General features: G+C 41.6%; 1 protein-coding gene across 1 annotated transcript in view; it reads left to right on the top strand.

Annotated features, from left to right (window-relative positions):
• LOC138950828 (probable methyltransferase-like protein 24) overlaps window positions 1–10,517 on the top strand; it is an 18,980-nt gene extending 8,463 nt beyond the window's left edge. Inside the window, exons 6-7 of the mRNA XM_070322547.1 lie at window positions 1,020–1,158; window positions 4,559–10,517. Of these exons, the coding sequence (XP_070178648.1) occupies window positions 1,020–1,158; window positions 4,559–4,936 (517 nt within the window). The 3' untranslated portion in view covers window positions 4,937–10,517. The remainder of the gene's footprint in view (window positions 1–1,019; window positions 1,159–4,558) is intronic.
• Window positions 10,518–11,721: the final 1,204 nt, after the last annotated feature.

Genomic DNA, 11,721 nt, shown 5'->3' with positions numbered 1-11,721 from the left:
CGTCAATGATCGCCTGCCCCAAGTGATCTGTGGTTCTTATGTGCAGAGTTTTGAAAGAAAAAGGCATCATATCGAGCGTTCACTGCATAACGTACAAATCAGAGTCAGTTATTTGCTGCGATTACTGATCACTTGTCGATCATGTGTTATTGTTTGACTATCGAAAGCGGGAGGGCAACTCTTCTTCAACGTTTGGAAATCCTGACAGTTAGTTATGAACATCGTCCATTGATCTTGCAGTTCAGAGATCTGGAAGCAGTTTCGAAATAGAAAGCATTGTTGACATAAGGCCAAAAGAAAAAAAAGGTCTGTTTACGGTAACCCGACCGACCCTAGTTTTTAGGCCCGACCCTGATCTTTTTTTTGGATTGTCTGAAAAAAAAAAAACGCATCCAAAATAGAGCTGTTTGCGCTCAAACAGCAGACGACAGAAGGGAGGTAAGCTCAAAGTACTGTTTATAGTTATGTTGGGCAAAAACAGGGATTGATGAGAAGAAATGAACTGTGAAACATCATAGAGAGGGGAGAAAAAAAAAAAAAAAAATATGAAGAAAAAAAAATTTGAAAAAATGAAAAAAAAATGGGGAAAAAAAAAGCCGACCTACCGACCCTATTTTTTCACCCTATGTTACCGTAAACAGACCTATTTTTTTGTTTGGCCTAAGACATAAGATTTTATGACAACCACGTGCAGTGCACAAGAGTGTTGCTGGGCTTGAGTACATTCAATACCTAATACATTCCAACTCAACAACCAAACAGAGTGCTCACCGCACTGCATACACACACTCACTTACGCCCACACACTGACACACACAGACACACACACAGACACACACACACACAGACACACACAGACACACACACACACACACACACCTTTGTTGCAAAAAAAAGTTGTTGCCGTTCATGTTCTTGCCAAATTGAACCATATGGGTTGTTTCTTGAAGAGTTCATTTTGATACAAAATTCTGAGCCTCAGACAGATACTAATGAGTGTGCATTTGGTTTTCTTACAGCATTGCAGAAATGAGCGGAAAAAGAAGTTCACTGATTGAATTCAAGCGGATTGGCATCGGCCCGAGAAACGAAGAAAACACAGCAGGCTGGAAAATGAAAACTCTTGGCACACTTATAGAGGAAGAAGGCCTTGCAGGGGTATGTAATGAAGTTTGTGGATATGTTGGGGTTTTACTGTTGACAGACCGGCACGGTTGGCCTAGTGGTAAGGCGTCCGCCCCGTGATCGGGAGGTCGTGGGTTCGAACCCCGGCCGGGTCATACCTAAGACTTTAAAATTGGCAATCTAGTGGCTGCTCCGCCTGGCGTCTGGCATTATGGGGTTAGTGCTAGGACTGGTTGGTCCGGTGTCAGAATAATGTGACTGGGTGAGACATGAAGCCTGTGCTGCGACTTCTGTCTTGTGTGTGGCGCACGTTATATGTCAAAGCAGCACCGCCCTGATATGGCCCTTCGTGGTCGGCTGGGCGTTAAGCAGCAAACAAACAAACAAAATACTGTCGACAGTGGGGTGTTGCAGGTAGCTCTGTTTCCTCCTTGGGGATGAAGCTACCAGGGGAAGGGATTGTGTTGGAGGTGCGGGTAGAGGGGTAGCCCTTCCGGTGCTCCCCCTTGGACCTCCCTAGTCTAGGACCCTGGGTCTTCGCGAGGTGGCCATTGTGGCGCAATCCCTCCGGACTAGCATAACGTTTCCCTATCCTAAGACCGACCGTCCGTGGTCTATGACCGCATCCTCTACGAGGTGATCCTATCAACTAGCAAGCCCCTAGGCGAAACACGGCGGATCTAGAGGAGAGAACCTCGATAAAAAATCTGAGCTGCCATGAAGACGGAGCATGTTGGCTGAGGACAGCGGGCAGACCTTCTGTGCCGACACCCATCTACAGGAGAAAACCAGGCATGCACGCATCAAACCCAACATGGCCATACAAACAGACTGTTGACAGTGTAATTCCCATTTGAAGCTTCTTGTTTTTAACACTTTGCTGTGATATGCTTTCTGGACATATTAACCTCTGCAAATGTACCACTATTTTAAATCAAAAAACAAGAAAGGTAGGTTGTTGGGACGTTTGTTATTGACAAAACAATACATTCACAGATATTTCGACCCAACGGTCTTTTAAGTGAACAGACAAAAACAAATATTAAAATGATAGAATATCAGGTTTTAAAAAAGAGTGTTTGTATTTTAAAAGAAAGGAAACAAACTTGCATTGGTCTCGGATTGCATTATCTGCTAAAGTGTAACAATAACAATAAAAAACAAGTCGCGTAAGGCGAAAATACAATATTTAGTCAAGTAGCTGTCGAACTCACAGAATGAAACTGAACGTAGTCCGCCGCTAGTGCAAAAGGCAGTGAAAGTGACGAGCCTGTTTGGCGCGGTAGCGGTTGCGCTGTGCTTCATAGCACGCTTTACTGTACCTCTCTTCGTTTTAACTTTCTGAGCGTGTTTTTAATCCAAACATATCATATCTATATGTTTTTGGAATCAGGAACCGACACGGAATAAGATGAAAGTGTTTTTAAATTGATTTCGAAAATTTAATTTTGATCATAATTTTTATATTTTTAATTTTCAGAGCTTGTTTTTAATCCAAATATAACATATTTATATGTTTTTGGAATCAGGAAATGATGAAGAATAAGATGAACGTAAATTTGGATCGTTTTATAAAAAAACTTTTTTTATAACAATTTTCAGATTTTTAATGACCAAAGTCATTAATTAATTTTTAAGCCACCAAGCTGAAATGCAATACCGAAGTCCGGCTTTCGTCGAAGATTGCTTGGCCAAAATTTCAATCAATTTGATTGAAAAATGAGGGTGTGACAGTGCCGCCTCAACTTTTACAAAAAGCCGGATATGACGTCATCAAAGACATTTATCGAAAAAACAGAAAAAAACGTCCCGGGATATCATTCCTAGGAACTCTCATGTAAAATTTCATAAAGATCGGTCCAGTAGTTTAGTCTGAATCGATCTACACACACACACGCACAGACAGACACACACACACACACACACACACACGCACACACACACGCACACACGCACGCACATACACCACGACCCTCGTTTCGATTCCCCCTCGATGTTAAAATATTTAGTCAAAACTTGACTAAATATAAAAAACGATAGCCAACCAGCCTCCATTTTACTCCCAATTTGTTTGTTTGTTTGTTTGCTTAACGCCCAGCCGACCACGAAGGGCCATATCAGGGCGGTGCTGCTTTGACATTATAACGTGCGCCACACACAAGACAGAAGTCGCAGCACAGGCTTCATGTCTCACCCAGTCACATTATTCTGACACCGGACCAACCAGTCCTAGCACTAACCCCATAATGCCAGACGCCAGGCGGAGCAGCCACTAGATTGCCAATTTTAAAGTCTTAGGTATGACCCGTCCGGGGTTCGAATCCACGACCTCCCGATCACGGGGCGGAGGCCTTACCACTAGGCCAACCGTGCCGGTTTTACTCCCAATACTCACTCCCTTTTAACACATGATCTTCTCAGATTTGTTGAGGTCCGGGCGGGGATGTAGCTCAGTCGGTAGCGCGCTGGATTTGTATCCAGTTGGCCGCTGTCAGCGTGAGTTCGTCCCCACGTTCGGCGAGAGATTTATTTCTCAGAGTCAACTTTGTGTGCAGACTCTCCTCGGTGTCCGAACACCCCCCGTGTGTACACGCAAGCACAAGACCAAGTGCGCACGAAAAAGATCCTGTAATCCATGTCAGAGTTTGGTGGGTTATAGAAACACGAAAATACCCAGCATGCTTCCTCCGAAAGCGGCGTATGGCTGCCTAAATGGCGGGGTAAAAACGGTCATACACGTAAAATTCCACTCGTGCAAACCACGAGTGCACGTGGGAGTTTCAGCCCACGAACGCAGAAGAAGTTGAGGTCTTAATTAAAATGGATGCTCCACTGTAATTATTGTATTAAATAAATATTAAATGAGGTGGGGAGATGGCTTGAAACCAGTTTGTTGCTATCAGCGTAGTTTTGACCCCCACGTTTGACGAGGGATTCATTTTCCAGAGTCAACTTCGTGCAGGCTCTCCTCGGTGTCCAAACACCTCCTCCCCCCCCCCCCCCCCCCCCCCCTTCCACTGAACCTAGTCTTCCGGCAATTTACTCAGCATCATAGAAGGCAGTGTGTCAGAAATACTGGTCCAAACCAAGAAAGAGCGATAAATAATCTCTCAAGGGAAGTTTTTCATTGACAATGTGCCGATGAAAAAACAATGCGACTGTTTATTCTGAGAGTAAAAGTAGGAAGGCATTAATTTTCTGTATTTTGTTCATGAAGGATTTCTCTCTACTCATTAAATAAAAGTCCAGAAGAGAGCACCTTGTGTGTCCCTAAAGTGAGAAAGTGAGAATTTTGCGAATGGAGAGGGACATTGGGAAGGAACAGGCTGATAGCAGTTATGACTTTTTCTATGAAACAGTTCTTGCGCTGTTGCAGTGCTCATGCTCGTCTAGTGTTCATTTGATCATAATATTCTCTACACTTTTGTTTCAGCAACCTATCAACTATGTCAAAATCGACATTGAATACTCAGAGTGGGACGTGCTAAAAGCGATCTACAAGGAAGGTTCATTACGAAACGTGCAGCAGATTGGCTTTGAAATGCACACAAAGGAACTTTTCAAAGTCTCCAAAATTGACATGCCGACCGACAAGCGAGACTTTGTGAGAATGTATCAGCTTCTACGGCCCTTGGAGGAGAAGTTCAACTTCAGGAAGTTTAACTACAGGAGAAACCCCTTTGGGGATTACAAGTCAAACATTACCGGAAAGTCACGGTCATGTTGCTACGAGATGCATTATGTCAACATGAATTTAGTCAACAAGAGTCATGAAATATTGCATAAAAGGGATTCCAAACTCTTTCACTGATTGAGGAAACAATCATGAACATAATAGACTGCTTACATTCCGCAATCAGAAAACAAGAGAGGTTAGTTATTTGAACGTTTAGTGGCAGACAACCCAAAAACTATGTTTAAATGAATTTTTTTTTTTTTCATATATTTGATTTGGGGGGCTTTTGATTTAAAAGCATTCAGTGATTAAACCTTTCTTGTTTTTTGGTTACTGGTAGAGAAGACTGTGCTATTTTTCTGTGAATCTGAGTGCTTGTACAAAATCCCCCCCCCCCCCCCTCCCCCACATCTTCTGGACAACAATGGTAGCAATCTGTTGATTGTGTATAGTAAACTATCAATTTGTTTCCTTCAAAATGCATTTAGCGAACATATTCCATCACTGAGATTACAGAACTCTTACATTGAAAGTATAAGCTAGCTGCTGTGTAAGTTGTGAATGTGCACATTGTCAAGATAATGGTGTTCAGTGTTGTTCCCAGGCCAAGGCTTCAGTCTTTGGTCATTGACACATACTTTTTTTTTATTTGACGCATTTGATCTGACCCCTGGCCGGTCGACCATTCAATTATTTTGACATGTGGGAGGTCTTCTGACCATCAATTTTCCTAATAAAGAAACAACCAAGAATGGTAGGTAATTGGAACGCTTATTATTGACAAAACAAAACGTTACATTTACCAGTACGTCGACCCAAAGCTTGACCAGTCTTTGAAGTAGACAAACAGACCGACACTTATGAAACAGAAACCCCCCGCGGGTTAGGGGGAAGAATTTACCCGATGCTCCCCAGCATGTCGTAAGAGGCGACTAACGGATTCTGTTTCTCCCCCCGCGGGTTAGGGGGAAGAATTTACCCGATGCTCCCCAGCATGTCGTAAGAGGCGACTAACGGATTCTGTTTTTCCCCCCGCGGGTTAGGGGGAAGAATTTACCCGATGCTCCCCAGCATGTCGTAAGAGGCGACTAACGGATTCTGTTTCTCCCCCCGCGGGTTAGGGGGAAGAATTTACCCGATGCTCCCCAGCATGTCGTAAGAGGCGACTAACGGATTCTGTTTCTCCTTTTACCTTGATCTAAATTTTTCTCCCAGTAAGGTCATGTATTGTACTACGTTGCAGCAATTTTTTGATTGGTGCTTTTGTGAACAAGAAACAATTAACAAGTGGCTCTATCCCATCCCCCCCCCCCCCCCCCCCCCTTTCCCCGTCGCGATATAACCTTGAATGGTTGAAAACGACGTTAAACACCAAATAAAGAAAGAAAGATCTAAATTTAGATCCAAAAATAGGCCAAGACCAGCCGGGTCCGAGTACGAAATTAATTCTTAAAAAAAATCGCAGTTCTTGACTCTTTGGGTGCAAGTCAATGAAACTTGGTAGTTCTTCTAACGGATAGCTGCCTGAGGTATGACTAAAAGCCCCAAGGGCTCCGTGCACCTAGATTTGACAAGTTCAGTACCTTTAAGTGTTTCTTGTATGGAATATAGTCAATTTTTGTAAAGATTTTAGTCAAGCAGTATGTAAGAAATGTTAAGTCCTTTGTACTGGAAACTTGCATTCTCCCAGTAAGGTAATATATTGTACTACGTTGCAAGCCCCTGGAGCAAATTTTTGATTAGTGCTTTTGTGAACAAGAAACAATTGACAAGTGGCTCTATCCCATCTCCCCCCTTTCCCCGTCGCGATATAACCTTCGTGGTTGAAAACGACGTTAAACACCAAATAAAGAAAGAAAGAAAGAATGTTATTCCGTGTAAAACCTTGACGGATCAGTGGCGATTTATTTTGTTGGTCTACATGGGGCGGACGTTAATTGTTAAAATATGGTAGAGCTGGCACCTTCCGCTCACATGAATTGCGGGCATAGTCAGAATGCTCTGGCCATACAGTTTTTGTTGTTTGTTTTTTTGGAAAATTGTGTACCAATATTGCATTCCCTTTTTATATGATCAAATTTAGGTTGTGAGTTGCAGTATTTGTTCTCCTTCTTTGCAATTAACGTAAAGCATATCAGTCTGCATCACTTGATCTACTTTTTATGTTATTAACTACCCCCCGCGGGTTAGGGGGAGTCCCATATTGGTTGGGACGAGAAAGAATTTACCCGATGCTCCCCAGCATGTCGTAAGAGGCGACTAACGGTTCTGTTTCTGCTTTTACCTTTGTTAAGTGTTTCTTGTATAGAATATAGTCAATGTTTGTAAAGATTTTAGTCAAGCAGTATGTAAGAAATGTTAAGTCCTTTGTACTGGAAACTTGCATTCTCCCAGTAAGGTCATATATTGTACTACGTTGCAAGCCCCTGGAGCAATTTTTTGATTAGTGCTTTTGTGAACAAGAAACAATTAACAAGTGGCTCTATCCCATCTCCCCCCTTTCCCCTATCCCATCTCCCCCCTTTCCCCGTCGCGATATAACCTTGAATGGTTGAAAACGACGTTAAACACCAAATAAAGAAAGAAAGATGTTATTAACTTTTTCTGCATTCAGTGTACATAATATTGCTTGTCATCATTTTCACGAGTTTTCATTCACAAACACCTGGTAAATAAATCTCATGTTCCCCATGCAATAACTCGAGGTGGTGAATGGGTTTGAGCTTTCATGTGAAACGTGGATTGTCAAAGTAAAAGCCAATCAGGCTGATTGTTTGATGTGTGGAACCATCGTGGCTTTGGATTTGTGTTTCCGAGGACAACGATTGTAAGCATTCACTCGATCTCAAAGACCCAATCAATGTTGATAATTACCGCGGCGACTCATGGTCAGTTTGCAACTTATCTCTGTAATCGCAAAATCCACAACGAAAAGTCATAAACAGTTAAAAGAAAAGAAATATGCTCAACACTTACTGAATTCACAGGTATGATCGCAGCTCTGTACATTTTCAGACTGGAAGAAAAGCGTCAACAAGCTACGTTTGACGTCACATACAAGTTTGACGTGTTATCTCGTGCTACTGTGACGATGCTTTGTGGCCCGGAGTTGGATTCTAAAAATTCGTCTCCCTGTGGGTTATTGTGCATTTTGTTGCACAACCAAAATGATGACAAAAACGATGTTTGGTAGCTTGTTGTCAGACCAGCACTTTGTTGTTGGTCCTCGGGGAGCATATCGCCTTTTGTCTCATGTTTATCAACCGCGGCCTTCGGCCTTGGTCGATAAAGATGAAACAAAAGACGATATGGTCCCCTTGGACCAACAAAAAAGCTGGTCTGTCAACAAGCCACCAAACATCTTATAATGTTTGGATTTGGGTTTTGTATGTTTGTATGCATCTTTGTGTGTATATCTTTGTTTGTTTGTTGAAATGCTTTTAGCAACTTTTTATATTCTACAGCATTATTTATTTTTACACTTGTTACCACAGTACTGGCAATATTGGATCTGGATTGGTTTAAATGTCAAACAATGTGTATGTCCGTAATTTGTGTGTGTTGCCTAACCCGCATGTACAAATATTTGTATGGTGATGTTTGGTCAATCAGGCAAGCGCTTTTTGTAAGGCAAAACAAAAAAATAGGTGTGGTTACGGTAACATAGCAAAAAAAAATAGGGTAGGAAGGTAGGCAATAACTTTTTTTTTTTTTTAACTTTTTTTTCTAATGTGTACAAATTAAACCTACTTGACAGGGAAATAAGTGTGCGACTCGGGCGATTTCGCTTTCATGGCGTTTTCTGCACTCGTTTTCTTGTTTTTTTGTGTGGTTTTTTTTGACAAATGTAATAAAAAGTTATAGGGTCGGCCCCTAAAAATAGGGTAGGTCGGGTTACCGTAACCACACCTATTTTTTTTTTAGGCCTAACAATACATGTACTTTATTTGTGTCTTTGACACATACATGTTATGTACTTTAATTTGCCTTTGTTTGTAAAATGATGTTGTCCCTGAACTTAGGTGCGTGTGTGTATATATATATATATATGTGTGTATAGTGTGTAATATTTGTTATCATAAATGCTGTATTTGGCTGGTCTTGTTTGTGTGGCGTGCACATGTTGACATTTCATTATACAAATTGTATTATGTACAATTATGACTATTATATACTCAAACAATTTCAGTTTTAATGTAAAACATTCCTTTATTTAATTAAGTTATCTAAATGTCTGATGGTGAAAATATTGCTAAATTAGAACAGTTTAACACAATCTTCTCGTGGTATGTCATTTAATTATAATTGAAGTATTTCATCATCCTTTCAAGTAAAATGTTTTGCAATCATGTAACCCTTCTTTACGTGGATGAAGAATATTCAAATGACTCGGTCTTCAACAGTTCTGTTTCACTTTCTATATAGTGTGCAACATTTTTACGAAAATCAATGTGCCTGTTACCCCCCGCATGCTCCCCAGCATGTCGTAAGAGGCGACTAACCGATTCTGTTTCTCCTTTTACCCTTGTTAAGTGTTTCTTGTATAGAATATAGTCAATCTTTGTAAAGATTTTAGTCAAGCAGTATGTAAGAAATGTTAAGTCCTTTGTAATGGAAACTTGCATTCTCCCAGTAAGGTAATATATTGTACTACGTTGCAAGCCCCTGGAGCAATTTTTTTATTAGTGCTTTTGTGAACAAGAAACAATTGACAAGTGGCTCTATCCCATCTCCCCCCTTTCCCCGTCGCGATATAACCTCCGTGGTTGAAAACGACGTTAGTGCTAGGACTGGTTGGTCCGGTGTCAGAATAATGTGACTGGGTGAGACATGAAGCCTCGGGCTGTGCTGCGACTTCTGTCTTGTGTGTGGCGCACGTTATATGTGAAAGCACGTTATATGTCTTTGTCTCTTGTTTCTAGTGAGCATGTTACAGTCATTGCTTCGCTGTTACTCCAAGCTTAACATTTTGCGCTCAAACAAATAATCACAAGCATGCAACCGTCTTTCTTGTGAGTTCAGGGCTGAGATGTGTGAAGCGATAGTGGGTGAAACCCAAACGGGAGAGAACAAACCGCGGGGTCTGATTGGTTGAAATCACAACAATTCTCAAATTTCAACCAATCCGACACCGCGGCTGACTCCCACCCGGTTGGTAACTTTCTCGTGCACCTCGGCGCTGGTACTCATTTCTGCTAATTCTCACTCCATGCAACGGTCAGAATATGTGTCATGAAACATTCTTTCTTTCTTTCTTTATTTGGTGTTTAACGTCGTTTTCAACCACGAAGGTTATATCGCGACGGGGAAAGGGGGAGATGGGATAGAGCCACTTGTTAATTGTTTCTTGTTCACAAAAGCACTAATCAAAAAATTGCTCCAGGGGCTTGCAACGTAGTACAATATATTACCTTACTGGGAGAATGCAAGTTTCCAGTACAAAGGACTCAACATTTCTTACATACTGCCTGACCAAAATCTTTACAAACACTGACTATATTCCATACAAGAAACACTTAAGGGTAAAAGGAGAAACAGAATCCGTTAGTCGCCTCTTATGACATGCTGGGGAGCATCGGGTAAATTCTTCCCCCTAACCCGCGGGGGGGATATGTGTCATGAAACATTATCTACACTGAAAAGTCGCGCTGCAGACACACTCAGTCTAATGTGCATTATGATGTTCCCGATTTTTTAATAAACTTCATAAAAACTGTCTGCTTGTGCGAGATTATGATAGCATGAATGCAGACGCGCAAGTACATTTTAGACCATGCTACACTTAAACACCATTTTTTTCGTTGATTTAAAAAAAATATATAAATTTTAACACTTGAGGCTTCAACAGGGGCCTGCAATATAACTCAAACGAGGTATCCTGCCCAGTTAGCTGATAACTTTGTATGCACCATGCAAACGTAATCCCGAATTTCCGTCGCGATATAACCTTCGTGGTTGAAAACGACGTTAAACACCAAATAAAGAAAAGAAAGAAAATCCCGAATTTATCTATTTTCTTTCATTATGAGCACATTTTCAGGTTAACGGGATATTTTTGGATTCAGGAAATGACAAGGAATATGATGCAATCAATTTTGGATCAATTACTAAAATTCTGATTTTAAATAGAATTTTTATGACCAAACTCAGTGCTTCTAAATTGAAATTTAGCGCCGCCTCAACTCTCACCAAAAGTCGGATATGACGTATTCAAAGAAATTTATCTCCCTCTTCACGTGAAGCCGAAAGTGTTTTTACGACTCGACCAAGTCGTAAAATAACAAAAAAGACAACTGACAAAAGCCAGTTAAAGTTTATGAAATAATAAGAACACGCTGAACCGTGTAAAGTTAGAAAACACTTAGCTGCTTTGTAGAAAGTCTTAGTCTGTACAGGCGTTAACACTCTACGTTGTCACAACTCGTCATAAAGGGTTAGAAAGATGACAAGGTGGGGGGGGGGGGGGGCGTCTACGCAACACCAGTAACAGCCGTAGAACAGCAACAGTGTAGCCCGTCTTCAACAGCAAACGGGTAGCAGCCAGGTAGCAACAACCAGCAGCAAGCTCAACAGCTCGTAAAACGTAGCTCTCCCAAGCAAACCGCTTGAATATTTGGCTCCCGCTCGTCAGCGAAAGTATGTAGCCAAATCCTTCCGTCCTAAGCTTTCTGTGTAACATCAGACCTAAACCAGTCTTTCAACGCGTTGGAATCCTCCAAATCTTAGTCAAACGGAAACCCAGACCCTGTCGTCTGCAAAGCATGTGACTGACTATTAGGGTTTAACGTCCTCTTAGACCAACTGGTCTATATTGGGACAGGTATTGGTAATACGCTGAAGATATGGTGTGATACTTTGATTCGAACAAGCCCGCTGTGGCTGTCTTCTTCGACACACCAGCATTGGGTTTGTCTCGTCAA

Source organism: Littorina saxatilis, linkage group LG16, assembly GCF_037325665.1.
Source record: "Littorina saxatilis isolate snail1 linkage group LG16, US_GU_Lsax_2.0, whole genome shotgun sequence".
NCBI classification, from domain to species: domain Eukaryota; kingdom Metazoa; phylum Mollusca; class Gastropoda; order Littorinimorpha; family Littorinidae; genus Littorina; species Littorina saxatilis.
This window is presented reverse-complemented; position numbering and strand designations above follow the sequence as displayed.